The sequence below is a fragment of the Petromyzon marinus genome, chromosome 75 (genome assembly GCF_048934315.1).
Source record: "Petromyzon marinus isolate PM22_M1 ecotype Great Lakes invasive population chromosome 75, UKy_Petmar_22M1.pri1.0, whole genome shotgun sequence".
In the NCBI taxonomy this organism is placed as follows: domain Eukaryota; kingdom Metazoa; phylum Chordata; class Hyperoartia; order Petromyzontiformes; family Petromyzontidae; genus Petromyzon; species Petromyzon marinus.
In genome coordinates this window covers 5,320,381-5,347,059 of record NC_133741.1, presented here as the reverse complement: position 1 = coordinate 5,347,059, position 26,679 = coordinate 5,320,381, and the positions used below count along the sequence as shown (strand labels likewise).

At 51.8% G+C, this 26,679-nt stretch overlaps 1 protein-coding gene across 3 annotated transcripts in view; it reads left to right on the top strand.

The window, feature by feature from the left end:
• LOC116936988 (uncharacterized) overlaps nt 1-26,679 on the top strand; it is an 82,177-nt gene that overhangs the window by 34,300 nt on the left and 21,198 nt on the right. For all 3 annotated transcript variants that reach the window (XM_076056333.1, XM_076056332.1, XM_076056334.1), the window contains 5 exons: nt 4,887-5,060; nt 12,807-13,075; nt 20,508-20,598; nt 23,137-23,258; nt 26,054-26,159. In XM_076056333.1, coding sequence (XP_075912448.1) covers nt 4,887-5,060; nt 12,807-13,075; nt 20,508-20,598; nt 23,137-23,258; nt 26,054-26,159 — 762 coding nt within the window. The remainder of the gene's footprint in view (nt 1-4,886; nt 5,061-12,806; nt 13,076-20,507; nt 20,599-23,136; nt 23,259-26,053; nt 26,160-26,679) is intronic.

Here is a 26,679-nt window from a genome sequence, read left to right as displayed (position 1 = left end):
TGACCAGTCACAAGCTAATCACTCAGCTATTATTTCAATGCTAAATTCTCCTGTTTGATTTGTACTAGGTGCCTCTGTGGATGTGTATGCTTTGACTTTAACATAGCCATTTCTGTGACCAGTCACAAGCTAATCACTCAGCTATTATTTCAATGCTAAATTCTCCTGTTTGATTTGTACTAGGTGCCTCTGTGGATGTGTATGCTTTGACTTTAACATAGCCATTTCTGTGACCAGTCACAAGCTAATCACTCAGCTATTATTTCAATGCTAAATTCTCCTGTTTGATTTGTACTAGGTGCCTCTGTGGATGTGTATGCTTTGACTTTAACATAGCCATTTCTGTGACCAGTCACAAGCTAATCACTCAGCTATTATTTCAATGCTAAATTCTCCTGTTTGATTTGTACTAGGTGCCTCTGTGGATGTGTATGCTTTGACTTTAACATAGCCATTTCTGTGACCAGTCACAAGCTAATCACTCAGCTATTATTTCAATGCTAAATTCTCCTGTTTGATTTGTACTAGGTGCCTCTGTGGATGTGTATGCTTTAACTTTAACATAGCCTTTTCTGCGACCAGTCACAAGCTAATCACTCGGCTATTTCAATGCTAAATTCTCCTGTTTGATTTGTACTAGGTGCCTCTGTGGATGTGTATGCTTTGACTTTAACATAGCCATTTCTGTGACCAGTCACAAGCTAATCACTCAGCTATTATTTCAATGCTAAATTCTCCTGTTTGATTTGTACTAGGTGCCTCTGTGGATGTGTACGCTCTGACTTTAACATAGCCATTTCTGTGACCAGTCACAAGCTAATCACTCAGCTATTTCAATGCTAAATTCTCCTGTTTGATTTGTACTAGGTGCCTCTGTGGATGTGTATGCTTTAACTTTAACATAGCCATTTCTGTGACCAGTCACAAGCTAATCACTCAGCCATTTCAATGCTAAATTCTATGCTAATTCCTTTGTCAAGGGGTGCCTCTGTGGATGTGTATGCTTTGACTTTAACATAGCCATTTCTGTGACCAGTCACAAGCTAATCACTCAGCTATTATTTCAATGCTAAATTCTCCTGTTTGATTTGTACTAGGTGCCTCTGTGGATGTGTACGCTCTGACTTTAACATAGCCATATCTGTGACCAGTCACAAGCTAATCACTCAGCTATTTCAATGCTAAATTCTATGCTAATTCCTTTGTCAAGGGGCGCCTCTGTGGATGTGTATGCTTTAACTTTAACATAGCCATTTCTGCGACCAGTCACAAGCTAATCACTCAGCTATTATTTCAATGCTAAATTCTCCTGTTTGATTTGTACTAGGTGCCTCTGTGGATGTGTATGCTTTGACTTTAACATAGCCATTTCTGCGACCAGTCACAAGCTAATCACTCAGCTATTTCAATGCTAAATTCTATGCTAATTCCTTTGTCAAGGGGCTTTGTTTCTTCTCACACAGCTTAAAAGTCGCGATCTGAGCGTGGCTCTTTCACTCCAGCGCTGTCCTACCAGACAGTCTCGTCCCCTTCACCTGATGAAGGCCGCTTGTGTTGTGGCCGAAACGTCGTGGGAATATTATTATTGTGTTATTTTATTTAATCAATTTATTATTATTATTATTCTCATTATTCCACGTAAACTTGATTTTTGTGACCAGGCCTTTAGGTGAAGGAATGACACAAATGCACACCACGTGTTCTCATTGACAATCGGTCCATTTTTCTTAGTTTTTTTCGGTACAGTCACGTTGAAGGGAAACAACAAAATAATAAACGTGACTTTACCGAAAAAAAACTAAGAATATGAATTGCTGCAGTCACGAAAGCTTTAAATCAAAATTTAATTGGTCCATTTTCAATGTATCGCCGTCCTGGTCACAAAAGCATAGTTTGTGGTAGATGATGCGAGCCATTTTTCTGTACCTTTGAGGCGCAAGCAATTGGAAAATAACACTTACTATCCAGGAAAACGGAAATCTATTCGAAAATAACACGGGGGGATCTTTGTCTGTGTGTAGGTGCTGCTACTCGCTACGACTGACAGCACTTGCCCCTACAGCCTGCTAGAGGCTACACGGGGGATCTTTGTCTGTGTGTAGGTGCTGCTACTACTAACAGCACTTGCCCCTACAGCCTGCTAGAGGCTACACGGGGGATCTTTGTCTGTGTGTAGGTGCTGCTACTCGCTACTACTGACAGCACTTGCCCCCTACAGCCTGCTAGAGGCTACACGGGGGATCTTTGTCTGTGTGTAGGTGCTACTGACAGCACTTGCCCCTACAGCCTGCTAGAGGCTACACGGGGGATCTTTGTCTGTGTGTAGGTGCTGCTACTACTGACAGCACTTGCCCCTACAGCCTGCTAGAGGCTACACGGGGATCTTTGTCTGTGTATAGGTTGCTGCTACTCGCTACTACTGACAGCACTTGCCCCTACAGCCTGCTAGAGGCTACACGGGGGATCTTTGTCTGTGTGTAGGTGCTGCTACTACTGACAGCACTTGCCCCCTACTGCCTGCTAGAGGCTACACGGGGGATCTTTGTCTGTGTGTAGGTGCTACTGACAGCACTTGCCCCTACAGCCTGCTAGAGGCTACACGGGGGATCTTTGTCTGTGTGTAGGTGCTGCTACTCGCTACTACTGACAGCACTTGCCCCTACAGCCTGCTAGAGGCTACACGGGGGATCTTTGTCTGTGTGTAGGTGCTACTGACAGCACTTGCCCCTACAGCCTGCTAGAGGCTACACGGGGGATCTTTGTCTGTGTGTAGGTGCTGCTACTCGCTACTACTGACAGCACTTGCCCCTACAGCCTGCTAGAGGCTACACGGGGGATCTTTGTCTGTGTGTAGGTGCTGCTACTACTGACAGCACTTGCCCCTACAGCCTGACAGAGCCTACCTGGGGGATCTTTGTCTGTGTGTAGGTGCTGCTACTACTGACAGCACTTGCCCCTACAGCCTGCTAGAGGCTACACGGGGGATCTTTGTCTGTGTGTAGGTGCTGCTACTGACAGCACTTGCCCCTACAGCCTGCTAGAGGCTACACGGGGGATCTTTGTCTGTGTGTAGGTGCTGCTACTCGCTACTACTGACAGCACTTGCCCCTACAGCCTGCTCGAGGCTACACGGTGGATCTTTGTCTGTGTAGGTGCTGCTGACAGCACTTGCCCCTACAGCCTGCTAGAGGCTACACGGGGGATCTTTGTCTGTGTGTAGGTGCTACTGACAGCACTTGCCGCTACTGCCTGCTAAAGGATACACGGGGGATCTTTGTCTGTGTGTAGGTGCTACTAACAGCACTTGCCCCTACAGCCTGCTAGAGGCTACCTGGGGGATATTTGTCTGTGTGTAGGTGCTACTGACAGCACTTGCCCCTACAGCCTGCTAGAGGCTACACGGGGGATCTTTGTCTGTGTGTAGGTGCTGCTACTCGCTACTACTGACAGCACTTGCCCCTACAGCCTGCTAGAGGCTACACGGGGGATCTTTGTCTGTGTGTAGGTGCTGCTACTCGCTACTACTGACAGCACTTGCCCCTACAGCCTGCTAGAGGCTACACGGGGGATCTTTGTCTGTGTGTAGGTGCTGCTACTACTAACAGCACTTGCCCCTACAGCCTGACAGAGGCTACCTGGGGGATCTTTGTCTGTGTGTAGGTGCTGCTACTACTGACAGCACTTGCCCCTACAGCCTGCTAGAGGCTACACGGTGGATCTTTGTCTGTGTGTAGGTGCTGCTACTACTGACAGCACTTGCCCCTACAGCCTGCTAGAGGCTACACGGGGGATCTTTGTCTGTGTGTAGGTGCTGCTGCTACTGACAGCACTTGCCCCTACAGCCTGCTTGAGGCTACACGGGGGATCTTTGTCTGTGTGTAGGTGCTGCTACTACTGACAGCACTTGCCCCTACAGCCTGCTAGAGGCTACACGGGGGATCTTTGTCTGTGTGTAGGTGCTGCTACTACTGACAGCACTTGCCCCTACAGCCTGCTAGAGGCTACCTGGTGGATCTTTGTCTGTGTGTAGGTGCTGCTACTACTGACAGCACTTGCCCCTACAGCCTGCTAGAGGATACACGGTGGATCTTTGTGTGTGTAGGTGCTGCTACTACTGACAGCACTTGCCCCTACAGCCTGCTAGAGGCTACACGGGGGATCTTTGTCTGTGTGTAGGTGCTGCTACTACTGACAGCACTTGCCCCTACAGCCTGCTAGAGGCTACACGGGGGATCTTTGTCTGTGTGTAGGTGCTGCTGCTACTGACAGCACTTGCCCCTACAGCCTGCTAGAGGCTACACGGTGGATCTTTGTCTGTGTGTAGGTGCTTCTACTACTGACAGCACTTGCCCCTACAGCCTGCTAGAGGCTACACGGGGGATCTTTGTCTGTGTGTAGGTGCTACTGACAGCACTTGCCCCTACAGCCTGCTAGAGGCTACGCGGGGGATCTTTGTCTGTGTGTAGGTGCTACTCACAGCACTTGCCCCTATAGCCTGCTAGAGGCTACACGGGGGATCTTTGTCTGTGTGTTGCTGCTACTACTGACAGCACTTGCCCCTACAGCCTGCTAGAGGCTACACGGGAGATCTTTGTCTGTGTGTAGGTGCTACTGACAGCACTTGCCCCTACAGCCTGCTAGAGGCTACACGGGGGATCTTTGTCTGTGTGTAGGTGCTACTGACAGCACTTGCCCCTACAGCCTGCTAGAGGCTACACGGGGGATCTTTGTCTGTGTGTAGGTGCTACTGACAGCACTTGCCCCTACAGCCTGCTAGAGGATACACGGGGGATCTTTGTCTGTGTGTAGGTGCTACTGACAGCACTTGCCCCTACAGCCTGCTAGAGGATACACGGGGGATCTTTGTCTTTGTTGTGTGGTACCAGGCTCGTTGTCAGATGGTGAGCGTGGTGGTGGTGGTGGTGGTGGCGGTGGTGGTGGTGGTGGCGGTGGTGGTGGTGGTGGGCAGGATGAGGCAGTGAGTTCCAGTGGTGAGGGGAGTGAGGAGGAAGAAGGAACAGCCACCATGTCTGAGGGTGACACGGGCTCGCAGGGATCCGGTAACGCTCACCACAACGCTCACCACATCGCTCACCACACCATACACTCACCACAACACTCACCACAACGCTCACCACAACATACACCCACCATAACACTCACCACAACGCTCACGACACTATACACTCACCACAACACTCACCACACCACAACACTCACCACACCATACACTCACCACACCATACACTCACCATACCATACACTCACCACAACATACACTCACCACAACATACACTCACCACACCATACACTCACCACAACATACACTCACCACAACATACACTCACCATACACTCACCACAACATGCACTCACCACACCATACACTCACCACACCATACAATCACCACAACATACACTCACCACAACATACACTCACCACACCATACACTCACCACAACACTCACCACACCATACACTCACCACACCATACACTCACCACAACATACACTCACCACAACATACACTCACCACAACATACACTCACCACACCATACACTCACCACAACATACACTCACCACAACATACACTCACCACAACATACACTCACCACACCATACACTCACCACCACACTCACCACAACATACACTCACCACAACACTCACCCCAACACTCACCACAACATACACTCACCACAACATACACTCACCACAACGTACACTCACCACAACATACACTCACCACCACACTCACCACAACATACACTCACCACACCATACACTCACCACACCATACACTCACCACACCATACACTCACTACACCATACACTCACCACAACATACACTCACCACCACACTCACCACAACATACACTCACCACAACATACACTCACCACCACACTCACCACAACATACACTCACCACAACACTCACCCCAACACTCACCACAACATACACTCACCACACCATACACTCACCACACCATACACTCACCACAACATACACTCACCACAACATACACTCACCACACCATACACTCACCACACCATACACTCACCACACCATATACTCACCACAACATGCACTCACCACACCATACACTCACCACACCATACACTCACCACACCATACACTCACCACCACACTCACCACAACATACACTCACCACAACATACACTCACCACAACATACACTCACCACCACACTCACCACACCATATACTCACCACAACATGCACTCACCACACCATACACTCACCACACCATAGACTCACCACAACACTCACCACAACATACACTCACCACAACATACACTCACCACACCATACACTCACCACACCATACACTCACCACAACATACACTCACCACACCATACACTCACCACAACATGCACTCACCACACCATACACTCACCACACCATACAATCACCACAACATACACTCACCACAACATACACTCACCACACCATACACTCACCACACCATACACTCACCACAACATACACTCACCACAACATACACTCACCACACCATACACTCACCACAACATACACTCACCACAACATACACTCACCACAACATACACTCACCACACCATACACTCACCACCACACTCACCACAACATACACTCACCACAACATACACTCACCACCACACTCACCACAACATACACTCACCACCACACTCACCACAACATACACTCACCACAACACTCACCCCAACACTCACCACAACATACACTCACCACAACATACACTCACCACAACATACACTCACCACAACGTACACTCACCACAACATACACTCACCACCACACTCACCACAACATACACTCACCACACCATACACTCACCACAACATACACTCACCACAACATACACTCACCACAACATACACTCACCACACCATACACTCACCACAACATACACTCACCACAACATACACTCACCACCACACTCACCACAACATACACTCACCACAACATACACTCACCACAACATACACTCACCACAACATACACTCACCACACCATACACTCACCACAACATACACTCACCATACACTCACCACAACATACACTCACCACAACATACACTCACCACACCATACACTCACCACAACACTCACCACAACATACACTCACCACAACACTCACCACAACATACACTCACCACAACACTCACCGCAACATACACTCACCACAACACTCACCACAACATACACTCACCACAACACTCACCACAACACTCACCACCACAACACTCACCACAACACTCACCACCACAATACTCACCACAACACTCACCACCACAACACTCACCACAACACTCACCACCACACACACTCACCACAACACTCACTCACCACATCACTCACCACAACACTCACCACAACACTCACCACCACACCACAACATTCACCACAACACTCACCACAACATTCACCACAACACTCACTCACCACAACATTCACCACAACACTCACCACAACATTCACCACAACACTCACCACAACATTCACCACAACACTCACTCACCACAACATTCACCACAACACTCACTCACCACAACATTCACCACAACACTCACCACCACAACACTCACCACCACATCACTCACCACAACACTCACCACAACACTCACCACCACAACACTCACCACAACACTCACTCACCACAACACTCACCACAACACTCACTCACCACAACACTCACCACCACAACACTCACCACAACACTCACTCACCACAACACTCACCACCACAACACTCACCACCACAACACTCACCACCACAACACTCACCACAACACTCACTCACCACAACACTCACCACAACACTCACTCACCACAACACTCACCACCACAACACATTTACCACAACACTCACTCACCACAACACTCACCACCACAACACTCACCACAACACTCACCACCACATCACTCACCACAACACTCACCACAACACTCACCACCACAACATTCACGACAACACTCACCACCACAACACTCACCACAACACTCACTCACCACAACACTCACCACAACACTCACTCACCACAACACTCACCACCACAACACTCACCACAACACTCACTCACCACAACACTCACCACCACAACACTCACCACAACACTCACCACCACATCACTCACCACAACACTCACCACAACACTCACCACCACAACATTCACGACAACACTCACCACCACAACACTCACCACAACACTCACCACAACACTCACTCACCACAACACTCACCACAACACTCACCACCACAACACTCACCACAACACTCACCACAACACTCACCACAACACTCACTCACCACAACACTCACTCACCACAACACTCACCACAACACTCACCTCACCACAACACTCACCACCACAACACTCACCACCACAACACTCACCTCACCACAACACTCACCACCACAACACTCACCACCACAACACTCACCACAACACTCACCACAACACTCACCACATCACTCACTCACCACAACACTCACCACCACAACACTCACCACAACACTCACCACAACACTCACCACCACAACACTCACCACAACACTCACCACAACACTCACCACAACACTCACTCACCACAACACTCACCACCACAACACTCACCACCACAACACTCACCACAACACTCACCACCACAACACTCACCACAACACTCACCACCACAACACTCACCACCACAACATACACTCACCACAACACTCACCACCACACTCACCACCACACTCACCACAACACTCACCACAACACTCACCACCACAACACTCACCACCACAACATACACTCACCACAACACTCACCACCACACTCACCACCACACTCACCACAACACTCACCACAACACTCACTACCACAACACTCACCACAACACTCACCACCACAACACTCACCACCACATCACTCACCACAACACTCACCACAACACTCACCACAACACTCACCACCACAACACTCACCACAACACTCACCACCACAACACTCACCACCACAACACTCACCACAACACTCACCACCACACACACTCACCACAACACTCACCACAACACTCACCACCACACACACTCACCACAACACTCACCACAACACTCACCACAACACTCACTCACCACAACACTCACCACAACACTCACCACCACACTCACCACCACAACACTCACCACAACACTCACCACCACACTCACCACCACAACACTCACCACAACACTCACCACCACACTCACCACAACACTCACCACAACACTCACTCACCACAACACTCACCACAACACTCACCACCACACTCACCACCACAACACTCACCACAACACTCACCACCACACACACTCACCACAACACTCACCACAACACTCACTCACCACAACACTCACTCACCACAACACTCACCACCACACTCACCACCACAACACTCACCACCACAACACTCACCACCACAACACTCACCACCACAACACTCACCTCACCACAACACTCACCACCACAACACTCACCACAACACTCACCACCACAACACTCACCACCACAACACTCACCACAACACTCACTCACCACAACACTCACTCACCACAACATTCACCACAACACTCACTCACCACAACACTCACTCACCACAACACTCACCACCACAACACTCACCTCACCACAACACTCACCACCACAACACTCACCACAACACTCACCACCACAACACTCACCACAACACTCACTCACCACAACACTCACTCACCACAACATTCACCACAACACTCACTCACCACAACACTCACCACAACACTCACCACCACAACACTCACCACAACACTCACCACCACAACACTCACCACCACAACACTCACCACAACACTCACCACCACATCACTCACCACAACACTCACCACAACACTCACCACCACACTCACTCACCACAACACTCACCACAACACTCACCACCACACTCACCACAACACTCACCACCACACTCACTCACCACCACATCACTCACCACCACATCACTCACCACAACACTCACCACCACACACACTCACCACAACACTCACCACCACCCTCACTCACCACAACACTCACCACACCATACACTCACCACCACACTCACCACAACACTCACCACCACAACACTCACCACAACACTCACCACCACAACACTCACCACCACCCTCACTCACCACAACACTCACCACAACACTCACCACCACAACACTCACCACCACAACACTCACCACCACAACACTCACCACCACACCACAACACTCACCACCACCCTCACTCACCACAACACTCACCACAACACTCACCACCACATCACTCACCACCACAACACTCACCACCACAACACTCACCACCACAACACTCACTCACCACAACACTCACTCACCACAACACTCACCACCACACCACAACACTCACCACCACCACAACACTCACCACCACAACACTCACCACAACACTCACCACCACAACACTCACCACCACAACACTCACCACAACACTCACCACCACATCACTCACCACCACAACACTCACCACCACAACACTCACCACCACAACACATCACTCACCACAACACTCACCACCACAACACTCACCACCACAACACTCACCACAACACTCACTCACCACAACACTCACCACCACACCACAACACTCACCACCACACTCACTCACCACAACACTCACCACCACAACACTCACCACAACACTCACCACCACATCACTCACCACAACACTCACCACAACACTCACCACCACACTCACTCACCACAACACTCACCACAACACTCACCACCACACTCACCACAACACTCACCACCACACTCACTCACCACCACAACACTCACCACCACAACACTCACCACAACACTCACCACAACACATCACTCACCACAACACTCACCACCACATCACTCACCACAACACTCACCACCACACTCACCACAACACTCACCACAACACTCACCACCACAACACTCACCACAACACTCACCACAACACTCACCACCACACTCACTCACCACAACACTCACCACAACACTCACTCACCACAACACTCACCACCACAACACTCACCACAACACTCACCACAACACTCACCACCACAACACTCACCACCACAACACTCACCACCACAACACTCACCACAACACTCACCACCACAACACTCACCACCACAACACTCACCACCACAACATTCACCACCACAACACTCACCACCACAACACTCACCACAACACTCACCACCACAACACTCACCACCACAACACTCACCACCACAACACTCACCACCACACTCACTCACCACAACACTCACCACATCACTCACCACAACACTCACCACAACACTCACCACAACACTCACCACCACAACACTCACCACCACAACACTCACCACAACACTCACCACAACACTCACCACAACACTCACCACAACACTCACCACCACCACAACACTCACCACAACACTCACCACCACCCTCACTCACCACAACACTCACCACCACAACACTCACCACAACACTCACCACCACAACACTCACCACCACAACACTCACCACACCATACACTCACCACCACAACACTCACCACCACACCACAACACTCACCACAACACTCACCACAACACTCACCACCACAACACTCACCACCACAACACACACTCACCACACTCACCACAACACTCACCACAACACTCACCACAACACTCACCACAACACTCACCACAACACTCACCACAACACTCACCACAACACTCACCACAACACTCACCACAACACTCACCACAACACTCACCACCACAACACTCACCACAACACTCACCACAACACTCACCACCACAACACTCACCACAACACTCACCACAACACTCACCACCACAACACTCACCACCACAACACTCACCACCACAACACTCACCACAACACAACACTCACCACCACCACAACACTCACCACAACACTCACCACAACACTCACCACCACAACACTCACCACAACACTCACCACCACAACACTCACCACAACACTCACCACAACACACACTCACCACAACACTCACCACCACAACACTCACCCCAACACTCACCACCACAACACTCACCACCACAACACTCACCCCAACACTCACCACCACAACACTCACCACCACATCACTCACCACAACACTCACCACCACACTCACCACAACACTCACCACAACACTCACCACCACAACACTCACCACCACAACACTCACCACCACACTCACCACCACAACACTCACCACCACAACACTCACCACAACACTCACCACCACACACACTCACCACAACACTCACCACAACACTCACCACCACAACACTCACCACAACACTCACCACCACAACACTCACCACCACAACACTCACCACAACACTCACCACAACACTCACCACCACACTCACCACAACACTCACCACAACACTCACCACAACACTCACCACCACACACACTCACCACCACAACACTCACCACCACAACACTCACCACAACACTCACCACAACACTCACCACAACACTCACCACAACACTCACCACAACACTCACCACAACACTCACCACCACACACACTCACCACCACAACACTCACCACAACACTCACCACCACAACACTCACCACAACACTCACCACAACACTCACCACAACACTCACCACAACACTCACCACCACACACACTCACCACCACAACACTCACCACCACAACACTCACCACAACACTCACCACCACAACACTCACCACAACACTCACCGTGTCTCCCCGCCTCTCACCACAGCCTCCATGTTGAAGGTGCAGCAGAACTCCATCAGCAGCGACGATGACGACGATGACGACGATGACGACGATGAGGAGGTGGACGGGCGACGTCGCCGTCACCATGACGACGACGATGACGACGATGACGACGATGACGACGATGACGACGACGATGACGTGGGAGGGGTGGCTGTGGGAGGCGGTGGATCCCCGCCTCCGTTCCACCTCGACTCTCCCACCTCTGTGGAGCTACAACCACAGCTACCTGCCTACCTGCCGGCCCTACAGGTACTCACCTACACACCTACCTACACACACAGCTACCTACACACACAGCTACCTACACACACAGCTACCTACACACAGCTACCTACACACACAGCTACCTACACACACAGCTACCTACACACACAGCTACCTACACACACAGCTACCTGCCTACCTGCCGGCCCTACAGGTACTCACCTACACACCTACCTACCTACACACACAGCTACCTACACACACAGCTACCTACACACACAGCTACCTACACACACAGCTACCTGCCTACCTGCCGGCCCTACAGGTATTCACCTACACACACAGCTACCTACACACACAGCTACCTGCCTACCTGCCGGCCCTACAGGTATTCACCTACACACACAGCTACCTACACACACAGCTACCTACACACACAGCTACCTACACACACAGCTGCCTACACACACAGCTACCTACACACACAGCTACCTACACACACAGCTACCTACCTACCTACACACGCAGCTACCTACACACACAGCTACCTACACACACAGCTACCTACCTACCTACACACACAGCTACCTACACACACAGCTACCTACACACACAGCTACCTGCCTACCTGCCGGCCCTACAGGTATTCACCTACCCACCTACCTACACACACAGCTACCTACACACACAGCTACCTACACACACAGCTACCTACCTACCTACACACACAGCTACCTACACACACAGCTACCTACACACACAGCTACCTGCCTACCTGCCGGCCCTACAGGTATTCACCTACCCACCTACCTACACACACAGCTACCTACACACACAGCTACCTACACACACAGCTACCTACACACACAGCTACCTACACACACAGCTACCTACACACACAGCTACCTACACACACAGCTACCTACACACACAGCTACCTACACACACAGCTACCTGCCTACCTGCCGGCCCTACAGGTATTCACCTACCCACCTACCTACCTACACACACAGCTACCTACACACAGCTACCTACACGTGTACCTACACACACAGCTACCTACCTACCTACCTACACACACAGCTACCTACCTACCTACACACACAGCTACCTACACACACAGCTACCTACACACACAGCTACCTACCTACCTACACACACAGCTACCTACACACACAGCTACCTACACACACAGCCACCTACACACACAGCCACCTACACACACAGCCACCTACACACACAGCTACCTACACACACAGCTACCTACACACACAGCTACCTACACACACAGCTACCTACACACACAGCTACCTACACACACAGCCACCTACACACACAGCTACCTACACACACAGCTACCTACACACACAGCTACCTGCCTACCTGCCGGCCCTACAGGTACTCACCTACACACACAGCTACCTACACACACAGCTACCTACACACACAGCTACCTGCCTACCTACACACACAGCTACCTACACACACAGCTACCTACACACACAGCTACCTACACACACAGCTACCTACACACACAGCTACCTACACACACAGCTACCTACACACACAGCTACCTACATACACAGCTACCTGCCTACCTGCCGGCCCTACAGGTATTCACCTACCCACCTACCTACACACACAGCTACCTACACACACAGCTACCTACACACACAGCTACCTGCCTACCTGCCGGCCCTACAGGTATTCACCTACACACACAGCTACCTACACACACAGCTACCTACACACACAGCTACCTACACACACAGCTACCTACACACACAGCTACCTACACACACAGCTACCTACACACACAGCTACCTACACACACAGCTACCTACACACACAGCTACCTACACACACAGCTACCTACACACACAGCTACCTACACACACAGCTACCTACACACACAGCTACCTACACACACAGCTACCTACACACACAGCTACCTACACACCCACCTACCTACACACACAGCTACCTACACACACAGCTACCTACACACACAGCTACCTACACACACAGCTACCTACACACACAGCTACCCACCTACCTACACACTCAGCTACCTACACACACAGCTACCTACACACACAGCTACCTACACACCTACCTACCTACACACACAGCTACCTACACACACAGCTACCTACACACACAGCTACCTACCTACCTACACACACAGCTACCTACACACGCAGCTAGCTACACACACAGCTACCTACACACACAGCTACCTACACACACAGCTACCTACACACACAGCTACCTACCTACCTACACACACAGCTACCTACCTACCTACACACACAGCTACCTACACACGCAGCTAGCTACCTACACACGCAGCTACCTACACACACAGCTACCTACCTACCTACACACACAGCTACCTACCTACCTACACACACAGCTACCTACACACACAGCCACCTACACACACAGCTACCTACACACACAGCTACCTACACACACAGCTACCTACACACACAGCTACCTACACACACAGCTACCTACACACACAGCTACCTACACACACAGCTACCTACACGTGTACCTACACACACAGCTACCTACACACACAGCTACCTACACACACAGCTACCTACACACACAGCTACCTACACACACAGCTACCTACACACACAGCTACCTACACACACAGCTACCTACACACACAGCTACCTACACACACAGCTACCTACACACACAGCTACCTACACACACAGCTACCTACACACACAGCTACCTACACACACAGCTACCTACACACACAGCTACCTACACACACAGCTACCTACACACACAGCTACCTACACACACAGCTACCTACACACACAGCTACCTACACACACAGCTACCTACACACACAGCTACCTACACACACAGCTACCTACACACACAGCTACCTACACACACAGCTACCTACACACACAGCTACCTACACACACAGCTACCTACCTACACACACAGCTACCTACACACACAGCTACCTGCACACACAGCTACCTACATACACAGCTACCTGCCTACCTGCCGGCCCTACAGGTATTCACCTACCCACCTACCTACACACGCAGCTACCTACACACACAGCTACCTACACGTGTACCTACACACACAGCTACCTACACACACAGCTACCTACACACACAGCTACCTACACACACAGCTACCTACACGTGTACCTACACACACAGCTACCTACACACACAGCTACCTACACACACAGCTACCTACACACACAGCTACCTACACACACAGCTACCTACACACACAGCTACCTGCCTACCTGCCGGCCCTACAGGTATTCACCTACCCACCTACCTACACACACAGCTACCTACACACACAGCTACCTACACGTGTACCTACACACACAGCTACCTACACACACAGCTACCTACACACACAGCTACCTACACACACAGCTACCTACACGTGTACCTACACACACAGCTACCTACACACACAGCTACCTACACACACAGCTACCTACACACACAGCTACCTGCCTACCTGCCGGCCCTACAGGTATTCACCTACCCACCTACCTACACACACAGCTACCTACACACACAGCTACCTACACGTGTACCTACACACACAGCTACCTACACACACAGCTACCTACACACACAGCTACCTGCCTACCTGCCGGCCCTACAGGTATTCACCTACCCACCTACCTACACACACAGCTACCTACACACACAGCTACCTACACGTGTACCTACACACACAGCTACCTACACACACAGCTACCTACACACACAGCTACCTACACACACAGCTACCTACACACACAGCTACCTACACGTGTACCTACACACACAGCTACCTACACACACAGCTACCTACACACACAGCTACCTACACACACAGCTACCTGCCTACCTGCCGGCCCTACAGGTATTCACCTACCCACCTACCTACACACACAGCTACCTACACACACAGCTACCTACACGTGTACCTACACACACAGCTACCTACACACACAGCTACCTACACACACAGCTACCTACACACACAGCTACCTGCCTACCTGCCGGCCCTACAGGTATTCACCTACCCACCTACCTACACACACAGCTACCTACACACACAGCTACCTACACACACAGCTACCTACCTACCTACACACACAGCTACCTACACACACAGCTACCTACACACACAGCTACCTACACACACAGCTACCTACACACACAGCTACCTACACACACAGCTACCTACACACACAGCTACCTACATACACAGCTACCTACCTACCTGCCGGCCCTACAGGTATTCACCTACCCACCTACCTACACACGCAGCTACCTACACACACAGCTACCTACACACACAGCTACCTACACACACAGCTACCTACCTACCTACACACACAGCTACCTACACACACAGCTACCTACACACACAGCTACCTACACACACAGCTACCTACACACACAGCTGCCTACACACACAGCTACCTACACACACAGCTACCTACACACACAGCTACCTACCTACCTACACACCCACCTACCTACACACGCAGCTACCTACACACACAGCTACCTACACACACAGCTACCTACACACACAGCTACCTACACACACAGCTACCTACCTACCTACACACACAGCTACCTACACACACAGCTACCTACACACACAGCTACCTACACACACAGCTACCTACACACAGCTACCTACACACACAGCTACCTACACACACAGCTACCTACACACACAGCTACCTACACACGTACCTACACACCTACCTACACACACAGCTACCTACACACACAGCTACCTACACACACAGCTACCTACACACACAGCTACCTACACACACAGCTACCTACACACACAGCTACCTACACACACCTACCTACACACACAGCTACCTACACACACAGCTACCTACACACACAGCTACCTACACACACAGCTACCTACCTACCTACACACACAGCTACCTACACACGCAGCTACCTACACACACAGCTACCTACACACGCAGCTACCTACACACACAGCTACCTACACACACAGCTACCTACACACACAGCTACCTACACACACAGCTACCTACACACACACCTACCCACACACACAGCTACCCACACACACAGCTACCTACACACACAGCTACCTACACACACAGCTACCTACACACACACCTACCTACACACACAGCTACCTACACACACAGCTACCTACACACCCACCTACCTACACACACAGCTACCTACACACACAGCTACCTACACACACAGCTACCTACACACACAGCTACCTACACATACAGCTACCTACACACACAGCTACCTACACACGTTCCTACACACACAGCTACCAATACACGTACCTACGCACACAGCTACCTACACACGTACCTACACACACAGCTACCTACACACGTACCTACACACACAGCTACCTACACACACAGCTACCTATACATGTACCTACGCACACAGCTACCTACACACGTACCTACACACACAGCTACCTACACACGTACCTACACACACAGCTACCTACACACACAGCTACCTATACACCTACCTACACATGTACCTACACACACAGCTATCTATACACACAGCTACCTACACACGTACCTACACACACAGCTACCTATACACGTACCTACGCACACAGCTACCTACACACGTACCTACACACACAGCTACCTATACACGTACTTACACACACAGCTACCTTCACACACAGCTACCTACACTCACCATACCTACACACACACAGCTACCTACACACAGCTACCTACACACACAGCTACCTACACTCACCATACTAACACACAGCTACCTACACACACCATACCTACACACACACAGCTACCTACACTCACCATACCTACACACAGCTACCTACACACACAGCTACCTACACACACACAGCTACCTACACTCACCATACCTACACACAGCTACCTACACATACAGCTACCTACACACACAGCTACCTACACACACCATACCTACACACACAGCTACCTACACACACCATACCTACACACACACAGCTACCTACACATACAGCTACCTACACACACCATACCTACACTCACCATACCTACACACACACACAGCTACCTACACTCACCATACCTACACACAGCTACCTACACTCACCATACCTACACATACAGCTACCTACACTCACCATACCTACACACACAGCTACCTACACACACACAGCTACCTACACTCACCATACCTACACACACAGCTACCTACACTCACCATACCTACACACACAGCTACCTACACACACCATACCTACACACACACAGCTACCTACACATACAGCTACCTACACACACCATACCTACACTCACCATACCTACACACACACACAGCTACCTACACTCACCATACCTACACACAGCTACCTACACTCACCATACCTACACATACAGCTACCTACACTCACCATACCTACACACACAGCTACCTACACACACACAGCTACCTACACTCACCATACCTACACACACACACAGGTACCTGGAGTTGGTGGTGGTGGTTGTGTCGGTGTGGTGGTGGTGGTTGTTGTAGGTGGTGGTTGTGGATGGCTGTGTTGGTGGTGGTGGTGATCATTATGGTGGTTGTGTAGGTGGTGGTTGTGTAGGTGGTGGTGGTTGTTGTAGGTGGTGGTTGTGTAGGTGGTGGTGGTTGTGTAGGTGGTGTAGGTGGTGGTGGTTGTGTAGGTGGTGGTTGTTGTAGGTGGTGGTTGTGGATTTGTTGGTGGTGGTTGTGTAGGTGGTGGTGGTGGTGGTGTAGGTGGTGGTTGTGGATTTGTTGGTGGTGGTTGTGTAGGTGGTGGTGATTGTGTTGGTGGTGGTGGTTGTGTAGGTGGTGGTGGTTGTGTAGATGGTGGTGGTGGTTGTGTAGGTGGTGGTGGTTGTGTAGGTGGTGGTGGTGGTTGTGTAGGTGGTGGTGGTGGTTGTGTAGGTGGTGGTGGTGGTTGTTGTAGGTGGTGGTGGTGGTTGTTGTAGGTGGTGGTTGTGGATTTGTTGGTTGTGGTTGTGTAGGTGGTGGTGGTTGTGGGTGATCGTTGCGGTGGTGGTGGTGGTTGTGTAGGTGGTGGTGGTTGTGTAGGTGGTGGTGGTTGTTGTAGGTGGTGGTTGTGGATGTGTTGGTGGTGGTTGTGTAGGTGGTGGTTGTTGTGGTTGTGTAGGTGGTGGTGGTTGTTGTAGGTGGTGGTTGTGGATTTGTTGGTGGTGGTTGTGTAGGTGGTGGTGGTTGTTGTAGGTGGTGGTTGTGTTGGTGGTGGTGGTGGTTGTGTAGGTGGTGGTGGTGGATGTGTAGGTGGTGGTGGTGGTGGTTATGTAGGTGGTGGTGGTGGTGGTGGTTGTGTAGGTGGTGGTGGTGGTTATGTAGGTGGTGGTGGTGGTGGTTATGTAGGTGGTGGTGGAGTTGGTGGGTGATCGTTGCGGTGGTTGTGTGTGCAGGGCTGCCGGAGTGTGGAGGAGTTTCACTGTCTGAACCGCATCGAGGAGGGGACATACGGAGTGGTGTACAGAGCCAAGGACAAGAAGACCGGTGTGTAAACACAACAACAGCCACTGAGCGGCGGTGACGTCAGCACGGCGCTCGTGCCAGGCTAGGTGCACGCCGAGGCCACGCGCGGAGTGTCGAACGCCCGCCGGCAGGAGGTCACGGGGCAGACCCAGCAGGTTGCCGTGGGTTGTTACTGCTGTGCCAGGCTAGGTGCACGAGGAGGAGGTCACGGGGACAGACCCAGCAGGTTGCCGTGGGTTGTTACTGCTGTGCCAGGCTAGGTGCACGAGGGGGAGGTCACGTGACAGACCCTGCAGGTGCCATGGGTTGACTGACTGAGATGGGTGGACGATGAGCCACCTTTGCCCCCTACTGTGCCAGACACACACACACGTAGACACACACACACACGTAGACACACACACACACGTAGACACACACACACACGTAGACACACACACACACGTAGACACACACACATAGACACACACACACGTAGACACACACACACACACGTAGATATACACACATGTAGACACACACACACACGTAGACACACACACACACGTAGATATACACACATGTAGACACACACGTAGACACACACATGTAGACACACACACACATGTAGACACACACACACACATGTAGACACACACACACGTAGACACACACACACGTAGACACACACACACGTGTAGACACACACGTGTAGACACACACACGTGTAGACACACACACACGTAGATATACACATGTAGACACACACATGTAGACACACACACGTAGACACACACACACGTAGACACACACACACGTGTAGACACACACGTGTAGACACACACACACGTGTATACACATGTAGACACACACACGTAGACACACACATGTAGACACACACGTAGACACACGTAGACACACGTAGACACACACACACACGTAGACACACACACACGTGTAGACACACGTAGACACACACACACACGTAGACACACACACGTGTAGACACACGTGTAGACACACACACGTAGACACACACACACACGTAGACACACACACGTAGACAAACACACGTGAACACACACACACATGTAGACACACCCGTGGACGCACACACATGTAGACACACACACGTAGACACACGTAGACACACCCGTGGACACACACGTGTAGACACACATGAACACACACACACGTAGACACACACGTAGACACACACGTAGACCACACACACGTAGACACACACACACGTAGACACACACATGTAGACACACACACGTAGACACACACGTGGACACACACACACATGTAGACACACACACACACGTAGACACACGTAGACACACACACACGTGTAGACACACACACGTAGACACACACACACACGTAGACACACACGTAGACACACACACACGTAGACACACACACACATGTAGACACATACACACGTAGACACACACACACATGTAGACACACACACATGTAGACACACACACACACATGTAGACACACACACATGTAGACACACACACACACATGTAGACACACACACACATGTAGACACACACACATGTAGACACACACATGTAGACACACACGTGGACACACACACACACGTGGACACACGTAGACGGACACACACGTAGACAAAGACAAAGATCCCCCGTATAGCCTTAACAGACTGTAGCGGCAAGTGCTGTTAGCGAGCACCTATGAAGGCCGGCACGGCACACGAGGGGGTGGGTGGCCAGCACCACGCCCGGCCGCCTTTGTCTCCCCAGTGGCGATGTTTACTACACAACGCGCCAGGTACTCATTTGAGGCTGAGTCGACCTAGGGGAGGCCCAAGACCGGTTCAGATAATCGTCACTGGCAGTGTTGGCCGTGAGCGGGAATCGAACCCGGGTCGCCAGGTTCATAGCGCAGCGTAGCGCTAACCACTACACTACCGTTCCCCACGCACACACACACAGACACATACACACAGACACACACAGACACACACAGACACACATAGACAGACACACACACACACATACACACACAGACACACACAGACAGACACACATACACAGACACACAGACACACACACACAGACACACACACAGACACACACAGACACACACACAGACACACACACAGACACACACACAGACACAGACAGACAGACACACACAGACAGACACACACAGACACACACACAGACAGACACACACAGACACACACACACACACAGACACACACACACAGACAGACACACACACACAGACACACACACACAGACACACACACAGACACACACACAGACACACACACACACACACACAGACACACACACACAGACACACACACACAGACACACACACAGACACACACACACAGACACACACACACACAGACACACACAGACAGACACACACACAGACACACAGACACACACACACACACAGACAGACACACAGACACAGACACACACACACACAGACACACACAGACTCCACTACTAATGCTAATAAAGACCATGCCCTGATGATGGCTCTGTTGGCCCCCCCCCATCTCTCCCCACGCCCCCCCCCCAGATGAGATCGTTGCTCTCAAGAGGTTGAAGATGGAGAAGGAGAGGGAAGGGTTCCCGATCACCTCTCTCAGGGAGATAAACACCCTGCTCAAGGCTCAGCACCCCAACATTGTGACAGTCAGGGTGAGTGAGTGGGTGAGTTGGTAAGTGGGTGGGTGGGTGGGTGAGTGAGTGGTTGGGTGAGTGAGTGGGTCAATGGGTGAGTGGGTGGGTGAGTGAGTGGGTGGGTGGGTGGGTGAGTGGGTGGGTGAGTGGGCAGGTGACAGAGAGATAAACAGTCTGCTCAAGGCTCAGCACCCCAACATTGTGACAGTCAGGGTGAGTGGGTGGGTGATTGAGTGGGTGGGTGAGTGAGTGGGTGAGTGAGTGAGTGGGTGGGTGAGTGAGTGGGTGGGTGAGTGAGTGGGTGGGTGAGTGAGTGGGTGGTGAGTGGGTGGGTGAGTGGGTGGGTGGGTGGGTGAGCGAGTGGGTGATTGAGTGGGTGGGTGAGTGAGTGGGTGGGTGAGCGAGTGGGTGAGTGGGTGAGCGAGTTGGTGAGTGGGTGGGTAGGTGAGTGGGTGGGTGAGTGGGCAGGTGAGAGAGAGATAAACACCCTGCTCAAGGCTCAGCACCCCAACATTGTGACAGTCAGGGTGAGTGAGTGGGTGGGTGGGTGAGTGAGTGGGTGGGTGGGTGAGTGAGTGGGTGGGTGAGTGGGTGAGTGGGTGGGTGGGTGAGTGGGTGGGTGAGTGAGTGGGTGAGTGGGTGGGTAGGTGAGTGGGTGGGTGAGTGAGTGGGTGGGTAAGTGAGTGGGTGAGTGAGTGGGTGAGCAAGTGGGTGAGTGGGTGGGTGGGTGGGTGAGTGGGTGAGTGAGCGGGTGGGTGAGCGAGTGGGTGAGTGGGTGGGTGAGTGGGTGAGTGGGTGGGTGAGTGGGTGAGTGGGTGAGCGGGTGAGCGAGTTGGTGAGGGGGTGGGTAGGTGAGTGGGTGGGTGAGTGGGCAGGTGAGAGAGAGATAAACACCCTGCTCAAGGCTCAGCACCCCAACATTGTGACAGTCAGGGTGAGTGGGTGGGTGAGTTGGTAAGTGGGTGGGTGGGTGGGTGAGTGAGTGGTTGGATGAGTGAGTGGGTCAATGGGTGAGTGGGTGGGTGAGTGAGTGGGTGGGTGGGTGGGTGAGTGGGTGGGTGAGTGGGCAGGTGACAGAGAGATAAACACCCTGCTCAAGGCTCAGCACCCCAACATTGTGACAGTCAGGGTGAGTGGGTGGGTGATTGAGTGGGTGGGTGAGTGAGTGGGTGAGTGAGTGAGTGGGTGGGTGAGTGAGTGGGTGGGTGAGTGAGTGGGTGGGTGAGTGGGTGGGTGGGTGGGTGAGCGAGTGGGTGATTGAGTGGGTGGGTGAGTGAGTGGGTGGGTGAGCGAGTGGGTGAGTGGGTGAGCGAGTTGGTGAGTGGGTGGGTAGGTGAGTGGGTGGGTGAGTGGGCAGGTGAGAGAGAGATAAACACCCTGCTCAAGGCTCAGCACCCCAACATTGTGACAGTCAGGGTGAGTGAGTGGGTGAGTGAGTGGGTGAGTGAGTGGGTGGGTGAGTGGGTGGGTGGGTGAGTGAGTGGGTGGTGAGTGGGTGGGTGAGTGGGTGGGTGAGTGGGTGGGTGGGTGGGTGGGTGAGCGAGTGGGTGATTGAGTGGGTGGGTGAGTGAGTGGGTGGGTGAGCGAGTGGGTGAGTGGGTGAGCGAGTGGGTGAGTGAGTGGGTGGGTGAGTGGGCAGGTGAGAGAGAGATAAACACCCTGCTCAAGGCTCAGCACCCCAACATTGTGACAGTCAGGGTGAGTGGGTGGGTGAGTGAGTGGGTGGGTGGGTGAGCGAGTGAGTGGGTGGGTGAGTGGATGGGTCAATGGGTGAGTGGGTGGGTGGGTGGGCAGGTGAGAGAGAGATAAACACCCTGCTCAAGGCTCAGCACCCAAACATTGTGACAGTCAGGGTGAGTGAGTGGGTGAGCGAGTGGGTGAGCGGGTGGGTGAGTGGGTGGGTGAGTGGGTGGGTGAGTGGGTGGGTGATTGGGTGAGCGAGTGAGCGAGTTGGTGGCTGGGTGGGTGAGTGGGTGGGTGAGTGGGTGAGTGAGTAGGTGAGCGAGTGGGTGAGCGAGTGAGTGGGTGGGTGGGTGAGTGGGTGTGTGAGTGGGTGAGCGAGTGGGTGAGCGAGTGGGTGAGTGAGTGTGTGGGTGAGCAAGTGGGTGAGCGAGTGGGTGAGCGAGTGGGTGAGCGAGTTGGTGAGTGGGTGGGTGAGTGGGTGGGTGAGTGGGTGGGTGAGTGGGTGGGTGGGGGGTGAGTGAGGGGGTGGGTGGGCGGGTGGATGGTTGAGTGATTGGTGAGTGGGTGAGTGGGCGAGTACGCGAGTGAGTAGGTGAGTGATTGGTGAGTGTGTGTGTGTGCTGTAGGAGATTGTGGTGGGATCTAACATGGAGAGTGTGTGTGTGTGCTGTAGGAGATTGTGGTGGGATCTAACATGGAGTGTGTGTGTGTGTGCTGTAGGAGATTGTGGTGGGATCTAACATGGAGAGTGTGTGTGCTGTGTGCTGTAGGAGATTGTGGTGGGATCTAACATGGAGAGTGTGTGTGTGTGCTGTGTGCTGTAGGAGATTGTGGTGGGATCTAACATGGAGAGTGTGTGTGTGTGCTGTAGGAGATTGTGGTGGGATCTAACATGGAGTGTGTGTGTGTGTGCTGTAGGAGATTGTGGTGGGATCTAACATGGAGAGTGTGTGTGCTGTGTGCTGTAGGAGATTGTGGTGGGATCTAACATGGAGAGTGTGTGTGTGTGCTGTGTGCTGTAGGAGATTGTGGTGGGATCTAACATGGAGAGTGTGTGTGTGTGCTGTGTGCTGTAGGAGATTGTGGTGGGATCTAACATGGAGAGTGTGTGTGTGTGCTGTGTGCTGTAGGAGATTGTGGTGGGATCTAACATGGACAAGATCTACATCGTGATGGACTATGTGGAGCATGACCTCAAGAGCCTGATGGAGACGATGAAGACGCCGTTCCTGCCTGGTGAGTGACGTGGTGAGCGACGTGGTGAGCGACGTGGATGGGTGAGGGGGAGACAGAGGGATAGAGAGAGAGGGGTGAGCAGCGGGTGGGTGGGTGAGTGAGTGAGTGTGTTTGGTGAGTGTGTTTGGTGAGTGTGTTTGGTGAGTGTGTTTGGTGAGTGTGTTGGGTGAGTGTGTTGGGTGAGTGTGTTGGGTGAGTGTGTCTGGTGAGTGTGTTTGGTGAGTGTGTTGGGTGAGTGTGTTGGGTGAGTGTGTCTGGTGAGTAGGTTTGGTGAGTGTGTTGGGTGAGTGGGTTTGGTGAGACTGTTGGGTGAGTGTGTTTGGTGAGTGGGTTTGGTGAGCGTGTTGGGTGAGTGGGTTTGGTGAGACTGTTGGGTGAGTGTGTTTGGTGAGTGGGTTTGGTGAGCGTGTTGGGTGAGTGTGTTGGGTGAGTGTGTTGGGTGAGTGGGTTTGGTGAGTGTGTTGGGTGAGTGTGTTTTGTGAGTGTGTTGGGTGAGTGTGTCGGGTGAGTGTGTTGGGTG